Genomic DNA, 25124 nt, shown 5'->3' on the forward strand with positions numbered 1-25124 from the left:
CTCGAGCTATTAAGCCCCTTAGTTAGATTACTCCTTATAGGGCCTTTTATATATATTTTCCGCTAGCCTTATTAGTAGTCTAACAATTTACTATAGCTAAGCGAGAGATTTATATAGGTTTCTTATTTCTTAGCGTATAATTAGCCAACTAGATCTTAGCCAAAGATCTAAATATCCTTAACTTCTACCAAAAGCTTTAACTTACTACTAAATCTTACCACTAATGCAGCGAGCTGTTAGCTAGCTGCAGTCTTATGGCTAACTGACTGTCATAACTCTATAAGCTCGCTAACTACTTACGTTATCAGCCTCTTGGCAGTGACGCTGTTAGCGATGCTAACTCCCGGACACACTGAATATATACTCGTATAATTAGAAGCTCCTCTACCGTAGTAAGTATAGGTAGGAAGCCAGGAACGAGCCCCAAATTAAGCTCATTACCTTTACTAAATAGGGAAGAAAGGGCTAAGTTCTTAAGGCTATTAGCGTCCCTAATATAGGCTTTGTATATACCTATATTATTATCCTCCGTAGCTAGGCCTATTAAATACTACCGCTCCTTATAACGTCTATACGTTTCTATATATATAGCTTATAGCGTATCTCTAAACTTCTTAATTCGCTCCTAATTAATAGCCGAAATAGGTGGTAGGAAAATAGAAAGTTAAACGATACCTCCTACGGTTAAGGTTTGCAGGAGGTGCGCAGTTTTGCACGGTTTTGAAGTTCTTTCTCTTGTTAACCCAGTAAATGAGTGTTTGGATAAAAATAAGGTATTTGCATATTTCATTATATACTTGATGATATGATTAATAGATTTTTTGGCGAAGTTGTCCCTATAAACGGAGGGATTCATTGAAGCGAGCCCACGGTCATTTCCCGTGTGTTATTAACTATTCGAAAAAAGCAGTTTCGATCTTCGGGATTAGCGACCGTGGTGTATGCTGCAATTAATACAGCGAATTAACCGAGTAATAAATTACTCTGGACGTAACATTGTAATGTTAGTATACAAGTTCCAGCATCCAATCAGGATCTCAACACCGCCAGTAGGGTTATCCCAGCACTATAAAACACGAATAACAGTAACAATTCTCAGTTGTGGTAGCACCGGCTAGACTGTGGGATAAGGAATTCATTTCTAGAATTTGGCAACTGCTACACCATAGCAATGCATTCTGGGGTGATGAGACCAGTAGGGACCTGCTATGACCTTGAACACCAGACAACAGCTTCAGTTCGTGCTATGTTGTACTGTATTATATTACTAATACTGTTCGCAAGGTTGAGATCTAACTCACATCTCACAATAATCCAATTGTAACATCTCCTTTAACTCTTGCGTAGATCTCAACCTGAACATTACATCAGCCCAATTGTAACATCTCCCTTGACTCTCGCGTAGATCTCTACCTCCACTTCAAGATCTAGCTCAATCTTAATCTTCAAGCTGCTGTCCTTCTCTCCTACTTTCGGCGGTCGGTCTGCAATTCGAGATTGATGGACGGGTACAATTCTTCTACCACGGTTGGTAGACGGTAGCCCTTCGTTCATAGCATTTAATTCTGCTGCATCCATTCCTACGGGGGGGGGCCTTTGCTTCTGCAGCGCAAGTTTCGCAGGTTTACGGGTATTTGTGGGGACTGGGGAGGCTTCCATGTCAGACAAGCTGTCTTCGGTGCGTACACGGTTTTGTTCTTGCACGTCTCTGTCGACGGGGATTAACTACACGTGGAAAAGGCTGGGGGGTCGATAGGAAAGAGTGGAGCCGAGACTTACCCCATTGGAGTGACTTGCGGCTGCTGGGGGAGGTAGGATCTGATAGACCGCTACGCGAAGTAACGGGAGGGATTAGTGGAGAAAATTGAAGAGCTGTGCTGTAAAATTTGGATTAGACACAGACGGCCGGGCGCGCGATTTAAGGTGAATATTGTGTCAAGGTTCATAAACATGACGACGAGGCTTTATCCTCTAGAGCGCTAGTTTGCTACCAGAGTCTGAATTTGAGCACGACATAAGTGTTGCAATACAGGTTTCCCTTGAACAGTCTTAGGGAGATGAGGGAGGAGTGTATACAGATTGGCTCTAGCGCTAATCTGTTTTGTGGTCAGACCGTGATTTACTTGGAACCGCGCCGATAGGATGAGCAAGAAATGCATCCACAGATCCAAGGACCTTGTTTAATTCCGTTTACACCCTGCATTTGCCCAACCAAATCGGGACCTAAAACCTTATCTGACTCCCAAATAGAACTAGTGAGATCTTAGGATGAGAGATGACATAGAATTGTGAGGGAAAAGGACAACTGCAGCCTGGGAGTACTTGCTTGTGAGGGCGAAAACAGGTTTATGTGACAGGTAGACCCGAAAAGTTCGACGGCTTGAAAGTTGCTGTGACACGTTTTAGCTTTTTTAGCGGAGACGTCTCCGGTTTAAACTACGAAAAAGTGATGATATCATTCCAGATGCTCCAGCTGATCAATCCAAAAAGTCTCCCATTTCTAACAAGGAGATTTAATCCTGTAGGAGTACTCTCCCACCTCTTCTCTCAACGCAGTGGGATTACCGCCAACCGCCTCAATTCCTCCCTCACTATCAAGTTCTTCCTCTTCCTCTTCCTCTTCATGCTCTACATTCTCTATTAACGTAGTCCTATCCCCCCCAATCCCCTCATCCTATAGCCTCACCTCCTCACCCACCTCCACCGATTCCGGTCGACGCAACCCCTTCGCCTTCCCACCAGCAGCGATCCGGACAACCCTCGCCTCGCGGGGACGCCGGCGAGGGGCGCTGGGTCGATTGGGCGTGCGGGTGAGGTGGCGGCGGCGGGGGAGTCGAGGGGTGGTGCTGTTGGGTCCTAGGTGCCGGTGCTGGTGCGGGTTTTGGGCGGGCTGGGATGATAATGGTGGTGGTGGTAGTTGTGGGGCACTGGTGTGGCAAGGGAGTGCACCGCGTCGCGGCTCTGATATGGCGGGAGCTTGTTTCGGGCGGTTTGCGGATGTAGTGTCCGAGATGCGGATAGGAACCGAGCTGGAAGACGATGCAACCGCACTGGACCTTAACGATTTGCGTGGAGAATTCGTCTACAACGTCAGGGCAGTAGGGGCAGGTTTGGGGCTAAGGGGCGTTGAGCTGGCAGGCGCGGCTGCACCTGGGTTCAGAGCCTTCGAGCGGTGTTGTACTGGTCAAGGTCGGGGTGCTGGGCTAGGTCTTAATACGATTACTGACGCGGGGATGGCAACGCGTGTGGCGCGGGTTTTTGGTACGTGAAGGGAAAGAGAATAAGTATGTTGTCATGACCATAGAAGCGGCTGTTGTCTTGAATTATTTACCCAGAAATGCCAACCATCAAGCAAAAACACTTCAACTCCAAACGCCCTAAGACGCACAACGTCCAGATTCAAGAATCATGAACGGCCCTTTCAGCAAAAAGAAAAAGAAAAAAGAAAAAACCAAACTCAAACAATCGTCCAGTACTGCTGCAGTATGTCGTTTACAAAGTCCAGTCCTGGATTCGTTCGGAGTCGACCCGCGCCGGTTATGCACTAAGCCTTGTTATTCTCTGCCATTAAGCAATCAGCCTGCTATCGGCCTGGGGATACAATAAAAGCCTTTTTTTGTTAACTCACAATAACGAGAGTGTTAAGTCGCCTCGGATACTCGCTTTGAGCTCAATCTCGACCTCGAGATTAGCTTCCAGCTTCAGCTTCAGTCCTTCCTGATCATCCAACGTGCCCTTCTTCGCCTGCTGCGGGTCCATCCGATACGGCTGATTCGGATCGGTGCCGCGCATGGGGATCTCGCCTCGCAGCGCTCGAGCCTTGGTGACGGGGCCGTCCATGGAGGTGCTGTCGGGCCCGATGCGCTCAAATGCCTGCATGGAATTGAGCTCGTTGTTGGCGTCAGCCTCCTCGAGAGCTTCCAGGCTGGCTGTCTTCATGTATTTGCCCTCCTCGATGCCCTTGAGAATGCGTCGCCGGCGGTCGCGGCGAGACTGCGAGCGGGACCGGTTTGACTGGAGGCCGGCTTCGCGTCGTGCTTGCTTTTTGGCATTCACCAGCTTCTCCTGCTGCATCACGGTGCGAGCCTGAGGCTCTGAATCGGATTGGGCCATGTTGACGGTAGCGAGATGAGAAGATGAGAAGGTGAGGGTGGTGGTGAATCAAAGGTATAGTATTGGAATTAAGAGATGAGGGGTTATAGAAGATGGGCAATAGGGTCTATGGCGAGGGAAAGAAGTGATGGTGAGGGTGGATGAGAGATGAGTACTGGGAGTTTGAAGGAGAACATGGACAAAGAAGGGGAGAGCACCAAGGCCAGGGTCATGTTGGGCCGGCGAGTACGAAAAACAAGATTGATGGACGAGATGGATTGGTGGACTAGGGGGTGGTGGCCCGCTGCAGGTTGGATGCATGCGGGCGCTGGGAGCAGGCCGTATCGGGATATACACGAGCACGCGAAACTTGGATCGTCGATTATTGACGTCACAGGCTAAGGATTACGACTGACGTCTGGCGATGCTAAACCCTGGGGACAAGGAGGCGTCAAGAACGGCCAGCTCGACACCAAAAGAGGCAACGATTTTTGTGGAGAACTGTCGACGACCGCGGTAAATTTTACACAACTTACGTCAACAAGAGATCATGCTCCGGTCTTGCTGCATCTAGGCGAAGGCGAAGCTGTCCGAGCTCCCATGGCCGCTGCTGTCCCAGCCCCGCAGGAAAGAACCTCCCGCAACATTTTCCCAATTATTATTTTTACAACTCAGGACACATTGCCATTTTCACAGAGTACACCGCGATTGGCTCTTTTGAGATGCTGGATAGCTTTTATATGCACATAATGCTGCAGAGGTAATAATAATAATAACAATAACACTAAGGGAATCCAAACGCCGTCCCAACACTATAGATCCAATGTGATTAACCCTGACATCACCGAACAATAAATTTGACCGCGCCATCCTGAAAGCTGCGTTGGATATAAAAGCTCGTCGCCGGTGGTAGTTTAGTTGCTAATCGAGGTCAGCCTGTTTCATCTGAGGCTCAATTTGCTGCACTTACAGTAAGCCCAACGTGAGATCACCATGAATCTTAGCCTTCAGCTGGATTTCAATGTCCAGGTTGAGCTCCAGCCTCAGCCTCAGCTGCTCGCTCTTGTCTTTACCGTCATCCTCCTGCTTCCCGCCGCTAGTCAGGCCGCCCAGGGCCTGTCCTGCCGTGTTGCCGACCGAGTTGACGGCGTTGCCCGCCGTGTTCTGTACCATGTTGCCAGCACCGTTGACGAGATCTCCGCCGGGAACGTTCTCGGTGATGCCGTCAAGAGGACCTCCGCCTCTCTTCGCCGCCCTCTGGCGCTGGCGGTTGCGTCGGCCGCCGGTCGCGGACACATCGGACCGTGTGGCGGACTCAGCATCACTGTAATCGGGACCGCCTTTTCGGCCACGGCCGCGGGACTGACGGCGTCGGGACACGGCTTTCTTAAGCAGGGGTTCTGGTTCGAGATCAGAGGACTCGGCGTCGCCATGAACTCCTGCGTTGCCAATGGCTTCAGCCTCGCCTTCACTCTCAACCTCGGGAGTGGGTTCGGGTGTGGGTTGTTGTTGCGGCTTCTTGTTGCCCAACTTCTTTGGGGTCTTTTTCTCGGTGGTTTTCTTACTCGAACTCTGGGAATTGAGACTCCCGCTTCCTCCAATGGATGCGCTACCTGAGGCTTGACCCTCGGCTCCTAGCGAAGACTGCCGCTCCTCAATCGTCTTGTCGGCCATGTTTGCTGATAACGCGGATGATGGATGTGACGAGATAATGTAATTAGATGAGAGTGCGAAGTGCGAAAATGCTAGAATATGAAGAGCGTGAAAAGTGTGAGTGTGGGATTATGGCGAATTGGATTGGAAAAGTACAGGAGTAAGAAGAGCAGTGTGTAAAGAGAAAAGTGCTTGAGAACAGGAACCGGTTTGAAGTTGAGAGACCTTGACATCCTGGCGAGTTGCAAGCCACCCGACCCTGCAGTCTGACGCAACTTCTCCATGTTGCACCCCACGAAAGCGGCCTACCACTGGGTGCACGGCATCGCCATAAAACCTCGCAAAACCTTGCAAAACCTGTCCGCCATCCTGGTCACAACGCTTGTTCGGAACACCGCGAAATGCTGCCGCCGATCGTGCGCCGTGCGCCTACAGATCCCAATGCCAACTTGAAGGCCTTGCTCGTGCCCGTTTTACGCAGCTCACACGCCTCCGTCACTGGTGTTTCGAACATGGTGCATCTTCGATTTCATGGAATGCTGTCTCGTGCGGATCCGGCTAGCCTTAGAATTACTCTTTTTGTAGGCAGTGGTGATGTAAACGGCCAGATGCAGGTCAGATGCAGGCCAGACGCACGGCTCTGCCAGAGATCAATGTTCATGACTGTAGTGGCGGGGGAATTGGCTGTCTGTGTGTTTGACAACCAAGTTTGCATGGTAACGTCGCAACGCTTGGCCGGACATATCTTTTTATTGTGAGGTGCGAGATACACGCGGTCAAATCTTATCTCGCCACGAAGAAGCTGTCATGTCACTCATGTGAAAATTAGAGTGAACCGGAGGAGAAGATCGAAGGACAACACGGTAGTGCGTACGGCTCGCCCTAAATATTAAGGTTTAACCACAGCTTATAAATTGTCTTCTTAGACACCTTTACTGCCTCTGCAATAGCTGCTATACTTTTATTAGCTTTAACACAAAGCCTAATTCTATAAACAACTTTATCTAGAAGGCGGCGGCCCATAATTACGACGATTGTGGTGGTAAATTGAAATCATACTCCCTCCGCAAATTTTTGGTGAGGTACGATGTAATTTTTTCGGCTTGGCGAATTTTTACCGATATTTCGTAAACGACTATAAGCAGACCCCAATTTTCGGCTGCAACAACGTGCTCAAAATTTTTTTTCCTAATAACAACCGTAAATAAGTTATAGGGTTAGTCTTTTAACTTTATAGGCGTTAATTTATAGATACCGGTTTTTACATACGGTTAGCTCTATATTGTACTATCTCGGATTACTACCATAAAGAGTATTTCGGTACTACTTCTCCTAAATTAAATAAAAACGGACAATATTATATATCTAGAAGTTTTGCTCATATAATAAGGTATATTATTTTATTATATATTATTCTTAATTCTTAATTAACGTCTAATATAGTTCTAATTAAGGTCTATATAGACTACTGCGATTAGCGACTTAGTTAATTGAGGTATAAGCACGGTATAAGGGATACGTAAGCCTATATAATTGGATTGTCTATAAACAAGGATCTAAAGCTAAGGAAAAGGAAAGGGGAGGATACGTAGTGCCGCTCGAGGTTTTATATAACCTTGCGTTACGTAATTATAATTTATAATAATTTATAGCAATTTACCTAGTAACTTACTAGTACTATAATATTACCCCCCCTTTAGAAAGCCTACCTTTAGGCTTTATAGTCTATATTATATATATAAGGCGTTTTTATCTTTATACTCTTCTAGTAGCTTATTATCTTTATTATACTAGCATTCTATCTATTTATTAAGGTATTCTAGCGGTCTAGGTTTATTAGGGTAACGGTTATAGAACTTTTAGAGCTTATAGGGACTACCTATAAAGTTCTATATAGGGTACTAAGTGGGGTCTAAGTTATATACTTTCCAACTAATATAATACTTTAGTGTTCCCCTTATAAGTTTATAAGCTAGTATTTTTTTAATTTTCTATTTATTATTACTATTAACTTAAATTAGTCAGGGCGGTTTATTCTTTTATTTAGGTAGTAGGTTATTTATAGCTTTCTATAGCTTATCTAGTAAGAAAATAGGGTAAACCTTAATTAAATCTAGAAGCTTTACTTTATATAAGTTACCTATCTTTTTAAGGACCTTATATAGTCCTACTATTTAATAGTCTAGCTTATAGCTAAGCTATTCCGTTTTCTAGTTCTTTATTATAACCTAGACTATATTACCTATAGTAAAGTTAGGTTCGCGCCTATACTTATTTACCTACTATTCTATTAATTTTTAGGCCTTTTCTAGATTTATATAGGTTACCGTCTAGGCTTTTTTTAAGCGCTTAGCGTACTACTAGGCTTCCTTATAAGATAGTTTCTTACGTACAGTTTGTGGTTCTTCTAGCCTATCCTAGTTAAAGCTTATTTAGGGTAAATACCCTATTTCTAGCTAGATAGGTATAAATCCCGTAGAGTTATCCCTTGCAGCGTCAATTTAGGTCCTTAGGTTATCGATAAGAACCAACCAATTAGATTGGCTGAATTTAGTGCCCGTACTTAGAAATATTGTGGTGTTCCCGCATGGACTACGTACTTTAAGGACCCTGACGTTGCAAGGGATAGGGTAGGGTTACTTAGGTATAGTCTATTAGGAGTAGTAGTTTACCCTAGTTATTCTAAAAGTAGTTAATAAAGGGCCGAAGTCTCTAGTCTAAGTATTAATTTATAATCTCCGTCTAACCATTTATTTAGGGGTAGTATATTATAGAAAGCTTTAGCCTAATCTCTAGAATTTAGGTAAACTTATTCTAGAAGGCTAGTAATATCCTTTATCTTTTCGCGGTACTCTATTATGGAACCCTACTATAGGGGCCTCTATAGGAGAGCCCCGTGCTCTTATATACACCTTACGTATAGCTTATATTAGCTACGCGTAGGTATATTACCTCCTTACGCCCTTAACCCTTATAATTAATCGCGTAACGTTTTATAGACTCCTTGAATATATACGCTTTATAGCCACTGCCCACGTCCTATAATATTACGTTACGCCTTTTTACTACTAATACTTAGCCTATAACTAATTCTACGTCTTTATAATACTATAGGCGCTGCTAAAAGCAGTATGTCTATAAATTACCTTACTTTATACTTCTAAGGAACCTATAATAGTAAGACGATATTTCTTACTAGCTACTATATTAAACCCAAAGAATAATCTAATACCTATACTTAACCTACAACGCCAATTAATCCTAGGAGAATTTAATTTATTAGCCCTAGCCTTAACCCCTAAGGAGATAAACACCAATAATATCTTATTCTTTAATAACTATATAACTATAAACAAGTAAATAAAAGAGCTACTATTTATTAAAATCGAAATATAAGACGCTAAGATATTTATAAAAATAGTAGTACGAGAACCTAATAAATACTATCGCCTTATATAGAACTACTACCTAAAGCTTATATAAACTAAGATGCGTACTACCTAAGATTATAATATTATCTAAGACCTATAAGCTCGTAAGGCGCTCGCCAATAACATATATTAAGAAACTAAAGATAACCTCCACGTGTTTAAACGCGACGTCTAATAGTTAAAGAAGGCTAAGATTACACTAATTACTATAATTACTAAAAAAGAAGGCATAATTAAATACCTATAATCTTAGCTTAATAAGTATATTTATAACAACGCTAGATACCCTTTTACTGTATATAACGCCATCTAAGTCTTTACACCCCTAGTAACTTTACCTACTTAACGCTTAATAAAGGGTTAGCGCTAAGTAGCTTTATTTAATAGGAACCCCTACTAAAGCAGCGATAATAAAAGCTATAATAATTAGACCTAAGCTGCTATTATAAGGTTTAATATATACTACCTTAATCCCCTAGTCTTTTAGGGAGACTGCAAGGAATATAGCTACTAAAAGATATAAATCCGTAAGAAACTAATTTAAAGCGCCTACCTTTTTCCTACGGAAAATACTAAGATTAGCTATATTATTGGGCGAATAAAGGGTATACTATTTAATAGACTCTTCGCCTAATAGAAAACTAGTAGCCCCTAAAAGTAGTAGTCTTACTAAAAAGTCCTTAATAATCTTAACCTAATATACTGCGACTATAACCTATTAGCTACTAACTAAGCTAAACTACATACCCTAAAGATAAGCCCTACTAAATTATTTAATAAGTTCTATGTTAAATTCTAGGAATATACTAGAGCCCTTACCTAAGACAATACTAAAGGCTAGGGAGATCTCCTTAAAAAAGTTACTTATCGCCTTAGTTATATAGCCGCTAGCTATAACTACAATAATATTTATAATATAGTAGTAGCCCTACGGAAGATTAAATAATAACTAAATTAGATTGTTACTGCTAACCCTTACTTAAAGACCTCCCTATAGAAGCCCTCTGGACCTATTAAACCTATATATACTAAGACACTAACATTTACTACCTTAAATACCACTAGAGCTAATATTAACCTCTTTATACTAATCTTTCCATAAAAACTCCTAAATAGAGAGTATAAGCTACTCCGGAAACTAGGACGCTACTATAAATACCGTTAAAAAGGCTATTATTATAATAACCTAAACTACCTAATAGCTAGGTTTAGTAGCCGCCGCCTAATACCTAACTTAATACCTTAAATACTAAATATATTACTATATACCACTACCATATAAAATAAGGACGTAGTAATAGTAGTAAAGTTAGATACGGAGGTAGAAAACGCTAAGTCCTAGCCCTAAGTTATAGGTTAGGACGTTCTAATAACGGAGGGATTTATATATTGACTTGCTTAATAGATAACTTAGTAAAAATAAATAAACGGAAATAGATAGTTTTACCTATAATAGGAACTACTGCTAAAAAATAATATAAAAGCCGTTCTATAATTAACTATAAAGCTATTAATAAATTTATAGATACCTAATTTATGTGTACTTATAACCTACCTACCTTACCCCTTACTAAAGCCCGCGCCCTATAACTCGCTAACAGTAGTTATACTGCATAAAAGATTACCTATATAGTATAACTCTACTTAGATATAAATAGGCACTAAAAAGAACTTTAGGCCTATATTATACTACTTATTAATTACCCTATTATCCTTAAAATAAACTAGCTTAAATAATATAACCCCACTATTAACTAGAAGAAGAAGGAAGTAACCTTTAACTCTAAATACTATAGAGAGACTTGCCTAGGGTATAGCCTAGCTGCCTTTATTTACTCCCTAGGATATTAACCTAAGGAATCCCTTATTATCCTACCTATAACTAACTGCCACTATATAAGCGCCCCGGCCTTCTACTATATAGCATATAAGAAAGGCTAGACCGCTACTATAGCTTCCTAATTATAACTATATAAGCTTAATAAAGAATAAAACTACGTCCTTTATAGTAATAGAATAAATATAGTTAACCTTTTAGAAAATAATTCCCTTATAGAACTTTACGGACTTTTACCTTTAGACTTTAAGAAGTTTATAAAGCTTAAAAAAGGACTTACTAATAAAGAACTCCGTAAGCTCCTCCTTAAGAGGTACTATAACTTTACCAATATATGCTTATAAAAGGGCGTAGATATACTCCCCCTATATTAACCTAATAACTATGCCATTAATATTAAGTAAGAAAAAATGCCACCTTATAAGAGACTCTACTTAATATTAAAAGACAAACTTCTAGTTATAAAAAAGTATATTAATAAGCACCATAATAAAGGATTTATTTATCCTAGTATATTACTAGTAGCCGCCCCTATCCTTCTCGCTAAAAAGCTAAAAGGANGTATTTAATTCTACGTTAACTATAGAGGACTTAACGCTATTATAATGAAAAACTGATACCTAGTACCGCTTATACGTAAGACCCTTAAGCGGCTTAGTTAAGCCAAAATCTATACTAAGCTTAATATTATCGCCGCCTTTAACCATCTTTAAATATAGGAAGGTAATAAATGGAAAACTATTATATAAAACCTAAGTAGATAGTTATATAACCGCAAGGTATGGGCGACCCTAGGGCAACCTAGAGGTGACTCGCCTATGAGGCACGTGCTCTATACATGCCTAAGGAAAACCCTTCCTACCTCGCATACAGACTCCTCCTTTTCCCTTAAGGATTCGTCTCTGTCTATACAATATACCCTATTATTCTATTATTAGACTCCCTATTTACATCCTTACCTTATATTTAAATCCTTACTAATCCCCTTAGTCGGTTTAATTTTTCTATAATACCTCTGAAAAGAAAACCAACGCCTACACCTAATAGTAATACGCTAGCAATATGACCGTAGAATGTCTTAGGATCTAGTGTAAACAAAACCGCTAGAAGCATACTAGTAGCATCTAAGCCACCTTCTAAACCTTAAAATAATTAGACATCTATAAACGCTAGAGACTAGTTTAACTTATATACCTAGGCTTAACAGAAGCTTAGTAAGGTTACTAGCGTTTTACCTAATACCGCTAATATAAAGGAGCTAGAGAAGCTAGCTAAGAAAATAGCTAACTTATAGAGCATTATTGATTTAATAAAGCCCTCCTGTTGCCTCTCTAGTAAAGAGTATAAGTTACGTAGTGAACGCATATGCTGATTAAATCTCGACGCCCTAGTTAAGAAGTCACTACCCGATATTAACGGTACTACTTAATAGTATTTTAACTGGTGGATTACCGCAGTTAAGAACCGATTTAAGGTTAATAACGCTAACTATAACTGCAAGCGACGTACGCGCTAGGCTATTAAAGGTTTTATAAAAAAAAGATAATTACCTAACTAGTTTATTACCAGTTAGGCACTAAGGATAAGGGTCCTTTACTATAGGATAAGTTTAAGACTATAGTCTAAGACCAGATTAGGAACCCTGTAGTAAGACGCTTTAAGTAAACTTTTAGGGAGACCACCTAAAAGCCGGATGGCTTAGGGGACCCCTTAGACGCTAGTGCTACGCAGGCGAGTTAAAGGACCGTAGGCGGCCACTGTAAGGAATACTAGAAGTAGGCTAATAAAGAGAAGTTAGCTCGGGCTTTAGAAAACCTAAAGCCCTAGTAGCGTATCTCTTTTAACTGCAACTAGGGCCTAATATAGAGGGAGAGAAGAAATATATTATAGTATATATTGTAATAGATATACCCTAGAGCGAAGTCCGTCTATATACTTTATATAATAATAGGTACTAATTTAACCTTATTAATTAAGACGTTGTTTATAGGTTTAACCTGCCTATATACTATGCGCTATATTTATATAAACCTATTATACGTTTCCTTAATAGTAACTAGATAATAATCTAGGATACCTATAATCTAATAGTTACCACTAGCAACTCCTAGGGTACCCCTTGCACTATTAGCTCGTAGACCTTTTAGGGCGGCTTATTTAATAGTTATAATATAGTTCTTAGATAGGGTTAGCTCGCGGAAGTAGATCTATTAATTAGCTTCTATTCTAGACAGTTTATCTAGGGTACTTTAGACCCTAAACGCCTCTAAATAGTTACCCTTAACGCTCTCCTAGTAGATATTAAGGCTAGTAAAATAGTCTATTTGCTATAGCTAGAAAACTTCTTTATACTGGTTATAAATATAATAGAGGACCTATTATTACTAGCAGTAAGTACCTATATAGACCCTTTGGATATAGAGATACCGGTTATAAATATAGTAAAGGACCTACCGTTACTAGCAGCGAGTACTTATAAAGACCCTTTAATGCTGGCGCAGATTACCTATACGTAAGGGAGAGGTAATCGAAACCCTAAAACTATTAAGTATACTGCAGTAGAGCTGTATATACTCTTAGTGCGAGTATACCTATAAAACGCATATTGGCCGCACCTTTCTCTCTACTAGCTCCTAGAAGCACACTACTATATAATAGTTACTTCGACCTCCGTAGCACCTAGCCTATTAAATATATATAAGGAGGAAATTAATATCTTCTCTAATAAGCTAGTAAGTATACTATCGCAGAACTCTAAGTATAACTATATAATTAACTTAGAAAAAGGTAAAACGCTACCGTAAATGCCACTCTATAACCTCTTATAGAAAGAGTTATAGATCTTATAAGAGTACCTAGACAGTGCTCTTAAGAAGGACTAGATTAGGCCTAGCAAGTCGCCTACTAAAGCGCCTATCCTCTTTATACTAAAATCAGACGGTATAATGCGGCTATGCGTTAACTATAGACGCCTAAATAAGATTATAATTAAAAATTGGTACCCCTTACTACTAGTCGGCGAACTCTTTAATAGGCTTAGCTATGCGAAGATATTTATAAAGCTAGGTCTTTATAATACGTACTATAGAATTTGCATTAAAAAGGGAGACGAATAAAAGACTGTATTTAAGACACGCTATAGTTACTTTAAGTACCTAGTAATGCCCTTTAGTCTTACTAACGCTCCTATAATATTCTAGAGCTATATTTATAAAGCTCTAAAAACCCTAGTAGATACCATTTATATAGTCTACCTAGATAATATTCTTATCTACTTAAATAATAAGGATAAGTACGTCGAACACGTTAAGTAGGTACTGCGATAGCTCCGCGCTTAAGGCCTATACGCTAAACTATTAAAATATATCTTTTATATTAAAAACGTTAAGTTTTTAGGCTTTATTATTACCCCTAGGGGTATTATAATAGACCCTAACCGCGTAAAAGCTATTAAGGAATGGCCTAAGCCTAAGTCCTATAGGGATATCTAGGTCTTTCTTAGCTTTGCTAACTTCTATAGGCGATTTATTTAGAACTACTTGGATACCGTATACCCCCTATATATATATTTTATATAGGCATATCGCGACCTAATATTAGATAGGGAGAAGAAGTAGAAGCGTAAGTTAAAAGGGCTTACTAAATAGTATTAACCTTGGTCCTGGCTTAATAATACGCAGTAGGCGTTCTGTAAGCTACGCGCTACGTTTATATTAGCTTCTCTACTTTACTACTTTAACCTTAATCTACCCCTAATAGTAATTACTAACGCTTCTAACTATGCCTATAGCGGTATACTTCTGCAGCCTTTAGGGTAAGAAGATTAACTCCACTAGTACCTAATCGCTTATTATAGTTAGAAACTTACTAGCCTAGAAGTATAGTATAATACGCATAATAAAGAATTACTCGCTATAGTATAATGCTTTAAGACGTGGCGCTATTACCTTAAATATACCGCGCATATAACGCGCGTACTCTATAATTATAACAATCTTAGGTACTTTATAACTATTAAAAGCTTATCTACTTACTAGGTCTAGTACGCTAAGGAACTAGCTAAGTTTAACTTTAAGATTAAATATAAGCTAGGTAAAGCAAATCCCACTAACGCACTATTTTAGCGCCTAGATTATGCTAAAGGCTTTAAAAATAGTAGTAAGAGGACAATCCTTAATGCTATACTGCCTATATTGTAGCAAAAGTTGTAGGTTATAGGCCTTATGGGCAGCCCTAGTGCTATTATACTAAACTAGTAAGTAGCATGCGTGCAGTATATAAGTGACCCTTATAAACTTGGCGCCGGCAAACTAGAGTATCCTACTATTCTCTCTAAGACTACTTTAACTAACCTAATAGCGCTTAACCCTAGGGAAGACCCCTTAGCCTAGGCTATGGTCCCCTATAATAACCTAGTGAGTTACCTATATATTATACGTTACTTTGCTAGCACTAACTTTGCGCAGAGTCTCGTGCTATAGTAAGAAGTAATAGTAGCTGCTTTAGCTAAAACGGCGTTTATAAAACAACCCCCTAAGTTACTAGTTAATTTTATTTATAGAGTATAAAAAAAAGGGACGCCTTTACACGCTCTATATATAATTAGTTAACTTAGGGATAGGTTCCTACTAGTAATAAGGACTACACTCTAAATAATTAAGGACTTCTAAGGTAAAATAATAAGGTCTAGGTGCCGAATTATATACTACTATAATAGGAGATTCTTAAGCGTAATTATAACGATCCTATAGGCGGCCACTATAGTTTTAACCGTACCTTTAAGGTAATTGTGTAGAAGTACGCTTGGAACGGCCTTACTTAGGACCTTTATAAATACCTAGATAATTACAATACCTACTAACACTCTAAATCGCGCCGCTATAAACCCTATAGTAAGCTTCAGCCTCTTTAGGCCCCCACCCGAGCCTAGCGGCATTATTTACTTAACTTTATTATAGATCTCTTAGAGTCTAAGACTCCTAATAGCGTAGAGTATAACTCTATTCTTATCCTTATAAACTATTTTATAAAGCTAGTACGCTACTATCTAGTATATAAGATGATTAATGCTACACAACTCGCAGAACTCTTATTTAGAGTCTTTACGTAAATAGGACCTTTAGATAATATTGTCTCTAATAAGGGTAGTATATTTATAAGCGAGTACTAAAGCACTATATGCTACTATTTTCGCGTTTAACGTAAACTTAGTACCGCATTCTACCCGTAGATAGATAGTTAGATAGAGTGTTAGAACTAGGAGCTTAAGGTATACCTACGTATATTTACGAACTGAGAATAATCTAATTAGTCCTCCCTACTTAAAGAAGCAGCTTTTGCCTAAGTATCTAATTTAGTTTTATATACTGTCTCTAATAAGGCCCCTTACTCTAGTCTTTTTACGTTCCGTTTAAATAGATCCCTATATCCGTTTATTAATAAGTAGAGGCGTATCTATTTATTAAACTCTATCTATCCTATAGTAGATTTTAGTTTCCTAATCTTATCTAGCCCCCTAGTCTCTTTTTTAGTTATAAAGCTTATCTTTGCCTTAACTATATATGTCTTTAGTAAGACTAATAAAGAGTTCTTAGGCTTGTTAGGGATAGGTTTAATTATTAAGGCTTAGGGAGTTTAGAACGTTTAGGGGAAACAGGTAAAGATAAGATATTTATAGTATTAGGTTTAGAGTCTTTAGTAGTGGTAGAGCTTTAAGGTTTTAGCGTCTTTACTCCTTTAAGTTTAATAGATTCGTATATAGTTTTAGAGGCTTAAGAGAGTTCTTTAGTTTTAGAGGTCTTTAGAGTATTTAATAGAATAGGTATAATAAAGGTTTTATAGGGTAGTTAAAGAGGGGTTTAGATTTTGAGGCTAAAAAGTTTGGTTAAGCTGGCTATAAAGAGGGCGCTGTTAGAGGCTAAGGAGCTATCTAAATTACTAGAGTAGTTGGGTATGGTGCCAGGGTCGAAGTTATTATCTTTAAGGTCCTCCGTAAAGATATTTCTAGTATTTTTCTTAAAATCTTTAAATATGTAAGAGTAGAGGAATGTAACGGCGCTGGGGCGCGTCACCTAGTTAGGGGTTCGTGTAAGACTTGGCATATATATATAGACGTCGCCTTACTACCTTTTCTTGCTCCTTAGCTTAATATCTTCATAATATAGCATTTGTTCGCTTAATCTTGCAAGCATTTATTTAAGTTTCTGTTAAGACATTTATTTAATAGTTTAAGCCGTTATATTATATTAAGCTCCCCAGTTATATATAGGCTATAATATTTATATCTTAGATCCCAGGTCGCGAAGTCCTATAGTAGTAGGGTTGCTTATAAGCTTAGTCCCTATACCGTATAGGCACCCTTATACTTATGTTTTTATTCTCTTCTTTTTTTTCCCTTCTTTCTACCTAACGGCTGCCTATACTATAGGGAAGCACGTGCCGGGTAGTAACCTCTTTCCGACCGTACGAGCTCGTCGACCGACCAAGCAACGCGCATATCCGTCAACTGAACGCGTATGCCTACTGACCGACCTATCGACCGAACGACGATAACGCGTCTAACGCGTATATCTATCGACAATTAATTAACCTACCAACCAACTAAACGACCGTATATCTACGGACGCTTACACCGTACTGCTACCTAAATAGTCCTTTTTAACAGACACTAAGCTATATATACTGCGAGAAACGACATCGGCTAATACTAAGATACTATCTACGAGAACGACGTTGATTAATACTAAGCCATTAGCTGCGTTCAAGCCTTCTTAGGCGTTTATTCAAACTGTTAGGCTACATAGAAGTTAACTAATACTTAGCCACTATCTGTAAGGAACGACCCTAACTAATACTAAGAATAAGAAGTTAAAGAAATCCTAGTAGTTAAGAAGGACTGCAACGTCTTAAAATACCATACTAGCTAAGTAGGTCACGATAAGGACCTAAAATAGTATCCTACGTCTAATTTTAAGTACTCTCCCTATAAGTTACGGGACTTCTACTTAGCCTACCCTAACCTCCTAGGACTACTACGCTAGTTAGAAAACTAGATTAAGTGTTAAGAAGAAGGGGTAGATAACTATAATAATTTAGATAATAATACGGAGCTAGAATAACGCCTAAGGGCAGGCTTTTTTAAAAGGGGGGGGGGTGATGTAATGGTGCTAGGGTACGTTACCGGCCGTACTATTTGCTACTATCTAATACTGTTTGCTACTGTCTAATACTGTTTTCTACTATTAGCTCGCCTACTACTAGCGCCTTAACGACTCGCGCTACTTATTTATTTATACCAGCCTTAGTGACCCTCTTTTCTTCTCCTTAGCTTAGTATCTTGATTAGATAGTAATCCATAAGCTTTAGTTTAGAGGCATTTATATAAGCCGTTACAGTAACCTATTAAAAAAGGTAGTAGAAATAGCTAGTATGCAGATTAGGCTCTTTTTAATAACCACCTTAGGGATAAGCCCCGCATAGGGCGTACTAAAAGATTACCCTTAATATTAAGCAGAGAGTTATTAACGCCGTTATATACAATTGTTATAGGCGTAAAAAAAAGCAGCTAAAAAATCGCTTAAGAAATAGGAATCTCTATAGCATCTGTTTAAATTACACTTAAAAAGTATAGCTTCTATAAAATAAAACTAATAAGGAAGTTTAGATTAACTATAGCTATAAAAAACAAATGGTATAGATTTATAATAGCCTACTACTACTAGACCGTAAAAGGTTAGAAGGATATAATTTGGTTAGATAAGATAAGTATTATTTTTAGCCATCGTTAAGGGGGCTACTAGGTATAGTAATAATCCTATAAGGCCTATGTATGCGGCTGCGTATAAGAGTGGTAGAAGAGATATTCTAAGTTTATGTTTTGGGGTTGCTTTATATACGACTTTAAAGGCCCTTATTATATTTAAAAGCCCTAGATAAAGAAGAAATTTAATAAGTTAAAATCTATTATTAAGATCTAGAATAAAGCTTTAGAGCGAAAGGTATATAAGGCCTAGGAGAAGAAATAAGCCTATAAAAGAGATTTATATAAATAATATTATAGGAAGTGTATGGGCGGAGTACCTACTAAATAGAAGTTTATAATAGTATAAGGAGCTTCTACCTAATTAGATAGAGGTGGAATTAATTAATAATAATATTTAACAAATATCTATTACGGGACTACCGTTCTATACGCTACGCTATACGCGTAACTAACGTTATAGGATTCCCTTCTTTATTTGTTTATTTATTTGCATTATTTAGCAGATAGTTTATCCGCCCTATTGCCCCTATATAGATTTAGCCGCAGCTGCATTTATATTAAGCTCTCTAGCAATCCTCTTAAGTCTCCACAATAGCTATATATAGCTATTAATTCTTTAAATCTAATGCCTGTTTATCTAGCGTTCGTATATAATACTTCGTTATTATAATAATATCTTACTGCTAAAACTTCTTCCTTTTACCTAGAACTTTACGTGCTTAAATCCTAATATAATTATATAGGAAGATAAGGCTACTTCTTATATTGTAAGAATTTACTAAACCTACTTTAATGTCTGCGAGATTTAACGTCTTCTTTAGCTAGGCAATTTGCTTAATCTAAATAAAATTAAGCTCTACTAGAGCTACTTAAAATGGATTACTATAAAAAAGAGGCCTATTTACCTCTTATATAGCTATAAAGAAGGCTTAGCTTAGAGCCTAGTAGGATCTTAAGCAGTAGCAAATTTAGTAGTGAATTGAGAATTGGTAGTTTATACACCGATTATAAGAAAAGAAGGACTTATATAAAGATTGATCTATAAAGAAAAAGAGGCTATATATATAGTGTAGGTGCAGATAATAGGGGGGAGATAGCGGGTATACAATATATCTAAAATAGGGTGGTAGTATAACCTAATTTAGATTAATAAAAGGATCCCTCGCCATATTAAGAAGGTTATAAAACTTTATTATAGAGTAAGTATAAGCAACGATAATATATAATAAGGTAGATATTATTAAGCTATATATATAAACTATATAAGGAAGTCAAGACGTTATGTAAGGAAAGAAGGTAGGAAAACGAGAAGAAAGGGTATATATTATAGACTTAGTTACTTAGTTAACACATATCCCTTGCACCGATAGGGTCCTATAAAATGTGGCCTATGCACGCATGTCGAGAACATCAACTTTCTCGCGCCATAAACTCTGTCGAATACCACTATACAAAGACGGCCCGTGTTGGCAGGAGCACGTAGATCGACTCAACTCTAAAGAATAAGACTTTATATACAATATACACCAATATTTCATTGTTTATGACTTTATTTATAAGCTGTAATAATGCGGCAGAACGACTTACCGCCCATATGTAATTGGCGCGCACGGGCCACATTTTATAGGACGTTATTATCGGTGCAAGGGATACAGAGCAGAATAGGATTTAGGTAGTAGTCCTAGCAGAACTTAATAGGATTTAGTAGAACTTAGTAGAACTTAGTAAAATATAGCAAAATACGGCAGGTTGCCGTTAGGTTGCCATAAATTACTATTAAATTGCCGTCTTATAGTCGGTCTTTAGTTACTAAGTTAGTGAAAACAGGTGGACGTATATAAGGTATTACGGGGGTATCCTATAATAAACTTAAAGGAGGTAACGACTATAGAGAGGGAGTAGAGGAAAAGTAGTAAAGCTAAAAGCAGCTTTGTAAGGAAGCTAATTATAAGCTCTCTATAATTGTTAAGGTGCTTAAAACTAGTTACTAGACGTTATATAATTACTATAGTTTACCTAATACCTATATATGATTTTTCCTTCCTAAACAGAGCCGTAAGGAAATTGTTAGTGACTTAGTTAATTAAGGTATAAGTACGGTAAGAGGGGCGCGTAAGCCTATACAATTAGATTATCTATAAACAAGAATTTAAAGCTAGGGAAAGGAAAGGAGAAGAAGAGTAGCGCCGCTTAATATTTTATAAGATCTTTGCGTTACGTGACCGCAATATATAGCAATCTATAGCAACTTGCCGGTGCGAAGTTTTGCTAAGTTCTGTTAACTAAGTTCTACTATTTTCTACTAGTACTATAATATTACCCCCCCTTTAATAAAGCCTGCCCTTAAGCTTTATATATCCGTATTACTCCTATAGGGCGTTTTTATCTTTATATTCTTCCAGTAGTCTATTATCTTCGCTATATTAGCACTCTATTTACTTATTTAGGTACTTTAAGGGTCCTAGTTTATTAGGGTAACGGCTATAAAATTCTTAAAGCTTATAGAGACTGCTAATAAAGTTTTATATAAGGTACTAGGTAGGGTCTAGGTTATAGCCTTTCTAACTAACGCGGTACTTTAGCGTTTTTCTTACTAGTTTATAGGCTAGTACATCTTTAATTTTCTATTCATCGTCGCTATTAACTTAAATTAGTAGGGGAGGTTCGTTCTTTTATCTAGGTAATAGGTTATTTATAGCTTTCTATAGCTTATCTAGCGAAAAAATAGGGTAAACCTTAATTAAATCTAGGAGCTTTACTTTATATAAGTTACCTATCTTCTTACGGACCTTATATAGTCCCGCTATTTAATAGTCTAGCTTATAGCTAGGCCGTTTCGTCTTTTAGTTCTTTATTATAACCCAGACTATATTACCTACGGTAAAGTCAGGTTTGCGTCTATACTTATTTACCTACTATTTTATTAATTTCTAGGCCTTTTTTAAATTTATATAGGCTACCGTCTAAGCTTTCTTTAAGCGCTTAGCGTACTACTAGGCTTCCTTATAAGATAGTTTCTTGCGTATAGTTTATAGTCCTTTTATTCTATCCTAGTTAAAGCTTATTTAGGGTAAATACTCTATTTCTAGTTAGATAGATGCAAATCCTATAGAGTTATAGGGTAGGGTCGCCTAGGCGTAGTCTATTAGGGGTAGTAGTTCGCCCTAGTTATTTTAAAAGTAGTTAATAAAAGGCCGGAGTCTCTAATCTAAATATTAATTTATAATCTTTATTTAACTATCTGTTTAGGGGTAGTATGCTATAAAGAGCTTTAGCCTAATACCTAGAATCTAGGTAAACTTATTCTAAAAGGCCGATATAAATTATAGGCTATAATCGGATATAATAGTATCTAGTAGTCCGTAAATGCGGTAAACGTAGTAAATATATAGTTAGGCCGCCTCCTTAGCATTAATATTCTTATAATAGGGAATTAAGAATAGGCGCTTGCCAAAACGGTTAACTAAAATTATGTTACGAGGCGCGGAATAGTGGCTGCTAAACATATGTATTCGAGGAGTCTATAAGACATTACGCGATCAATTGTAAGGATTGAGGGCGTAGGAAGGTGATATACTACGCGTAGCTAATGTAAGCTATACGCGAAGCGTACGCGAGGGCACGGGGTTCCGCTAGGGAGTCTCCTATAGAGGCTTCTACGGCGGCGTTCCGTAACACTACCCCCCCCCCTTTTATAGAGGCAGAGCTCCGGCGACGCTGTGGTTACTATATATATATAAAAGGAATACTTAAGGTATAGAGAAGGAAAAGGAATAATGCTAAAGGGGTTAGTAGTATAGAGTTTTGCCAGCTCTAATCGTTAAATAGACTAATTAGGATTTTCCATCCCTAGGATAAAAAATCGCTATTAGCTTAGTAGAAGGCGGTAAGCTAAACTAACATCTTTATAGTCTACAGCGATATTATATAATAAGGCCTGGCACCTAAGAATTTAACTAATTAGATAACTTTAACCGGCGGTTAAAGTTCCTAGACATTTTAACGATTTTTTGGTTATATAATGGCAATCTACGGCAATTTAACGGCAATTTGCCCTTACGTAGTAGTGTATAACGGTTAAACTCTATAAGGGCTCCTATAGAGGATTAGGTACGAAATCTCTACTTAAGCCCGGTTTCTATAGGTTTGCGTAGTAAAAGTCGCTAATTAGGTCCTTTGTATTTTTAAAGTCTTTCTATAATTGCTATTCTGGCTAATCTATATTAAATCCTGTATAGATAGCTCTGTAGTAGAGCCGCCGTCCTCTGCCTTTACTAAAGTATTTAAAGTTAATAATTTATTTAACGGTCTACTCCTTATAGTTCTTATCTTTGTTCTTATCTTAGATTAGTACTAGTAGGGGTTTAGACTATATCTATCCCAGTAAGGAATTAGGCTAGTAAAGGTATAGTAGCTATAGGTAAAATATAGGCTATATCCTACGGGTAGCTAGGGTAGGTAAGAGCTCTAGCTTATATACGGCTCCCTTATTAATAACTCATTTAATTTAATAGGGGCCGAGATTTTTATAATTAAGTGACTTTATAGGCCTTTGCGTAGAGATATTATATACATTTAGCTATACCTAGTCGCCGACACGTATCTCCAGTAGTGGTGTTCTATAACAGTCGGCGAAGTAGGCTTACTTTACTTAAGCCCAGGCCATTTCTCCCCTGTAGTAGTTAAGTAGATTTTTTTATACGGTCTATATACTAGTTAGTAAGTAGCATCTTAAGGCGTTTTCTATATAGCAGTTTCTTATTAATAGGTTCTAGTAGCTTTATGCTAAATTAGGGGTAATAACCCTTATTCGCGAAAAATAGAGTAAGTCCTATAGTGGCTAAGACGTAGTTATTAGCTATAAACTTGCCTAGTAGGAGGTAATCTACCTAGTTGTTCTAGCCGTAGGCAACGACCTATCGTAAGTACGCCTTTATACTGGCGTTGGCGTTTTCTAGCTGTCCTATAGTCTTATAGTAGAAGGATATAGATATCTTAACGGAGATACTAAGACGTTAACAGATCTGTCTCTATAGGTTAGAGTTAAATTGTATACCCTGGTCGGACGTAATAGAGTTAGGTATCCTATATAGTTAATAAACTTCGCGAAAAAAAGCGTCTACAACGTTGTTAACGGCTATACCTTCGGTTAGGATATAGTAACGTTCCTTTATAAGTTGGTATATTATTATTAGAATGTTCTTATAGGTATAACCATGCCATTTATAGGGTGGTAGGTTAGTAATAAAGTCTATAGCTATATCTGCCTACTACCGTATAGGGATTAGTAGCGGGTGTAGTAGTCCTTAGTACTTAGTGCGAAAGGCCTTAATACGCTTATAGCTATAGTAGGCGCTTATAAAGCATTTAACTAAGTCTATTATCTTAGGCCAGAAGTAGTATCGGCTAAGGAGTTTATACATTCCTCCTTTACTTAGGTAACCGCTTAACCGGAGGTTATAGGCTATTTAGATTAATTGCCGTTATAGGTCTTCTAAATTAGGGACAAATAGACGGCCTCTATAGTAGAGTCTATTCTCCTTTACTTCTAAGGCTGCTATATTAATTTAGCCTAAGTTTTAGAGGCTAGTAGGTGGCTTACAGACGCTAGCAGTTTTTGCGGTAATAAGTTAGTGTAATAACGGGTTAATAGAGATGTTATATGTAGCAGTAATAAGCTTATTAATTTTAGGGGGCGGCTCTAAGTCTATAGCGTAAAGCTAAGGTGCGGATGGTTTTATTATAGGTAGCATACTAGGGGCCAAGTTCTTTACTTTTAGGATTATCTGCTATTAGAACTAATTATAGGGGTTATCCTCTAACTAAGGAAGATCTTATAAGCGGCGTATTAGGCTATTAGGTTTTATACCTTATACTCCTAGCCTATATATAATTTTAAAGTTAAAACCGGAGAGGAACTTATTCTAATATACTTAGCATTAGTTTAGCTGCTTTATAGTTATAAAGTACTTAAAGTTACAATAATCTGTAAGGACTTTAGTTAGCTAGTTAGGTTTTACTAAAGAGAGTTCTAGTTAGAATTCTTTAAACGCTTATATAATTATAGGGGGTTCTTTATTATAGATCTTATAGTTATACTCTTATAGTATAAGCTTAGACGAGTAGAATGCGGCTAGGTAAAGGAAACCGTTATTACCTATCTAAGAGAGGACGCCTACGTTAATATAATCTAAGGAGTTGGTTTTAAGATAGAGTTATCATCCTAGTATAAAGTGAGCTAAGATAGGTACTTTAGTAAAGGCATTTTTAAGGTCTTGGAACGCCTTCTTATAGTTAGGTATCTAGGTAAAGCATAGGTACGTTTTTCTTCCTTTTATAGAAAGGCCCT

At 38.3% G+C, this 25124-nt stretch overlaps 3 protein-coding genes across 3 annotated transcripts; all 3 read right to left on the reverse strand.

Annotated features, from left to right (window-relative positions):
* Positions 1-1160: 1160 nt before the first annotated feature.
* On the reverse strand, positions 1161-1802 carry K441DRAFT_660437 (uncharacterized protein; the record flags this gene model as incomplete). Its single annotated transcript, XM_067648699.1, has 2 exons — positions 1780-1802; positions 1161-1708 (listed from the first exon to the last, which is right to left on the reverse strand). Coding segments are annotated over exons 1-2 (346 nt in total), but the record flags the coding sequence as incomplete, so codon positions are not given.
* A 1822-nt stretch (positions 1803-3624) lies between these two features.
* K441DRAFT_562740 (uncharacterized protein) lies at positions 3625-4113 on the reverse strand (the record flags this gene model as incomplete). Its single annotated transcript, XM_067643574.1, has 1 exon — positions 3625-4113. The coding sequence occupies one exon, from the start codon at positions 4111-4113 to the stop codon at positions 3625-3627; it is 489 nt and encodes a 162-aa protein (XP_067503661.1).
* Positions 4114-5058: 945 nt separating this feature from the next.
* K441DRAFT_677673 (uncharacterized protein) lies at positions 5059-5766 on the reverse strand (the record flags this gene model as incomplete). The annotated part of the gene is made up of 1 exon (XM_067651092.1): positions 5059-5766. The coding sequence occupies one exon, from the start codon at positions 5764-5766 to the stop codon at positions 5059-5061; it is 708 nt and encodes a 235-aa protein (XP_067503662.1).
* Between the last annotated feature and the right edge of the window lie 19358 nt (positions 5767-25124).

Source organism: Cenococcum geophilum (assembly GCF_001692895.1).
Source record: "Cenococcum geophilum 1.58 unplaced genomic scaffold K441scaffold_23, whole genome shotgun sequence".
In the NCBI taxonomy this organism is placed as follows: Eukaryota; Fungi; Ascomycota; class Dothideomycetes; order Gloniales; family Gloniaceae; genus Cenococcum; species Cenococcum geophilum.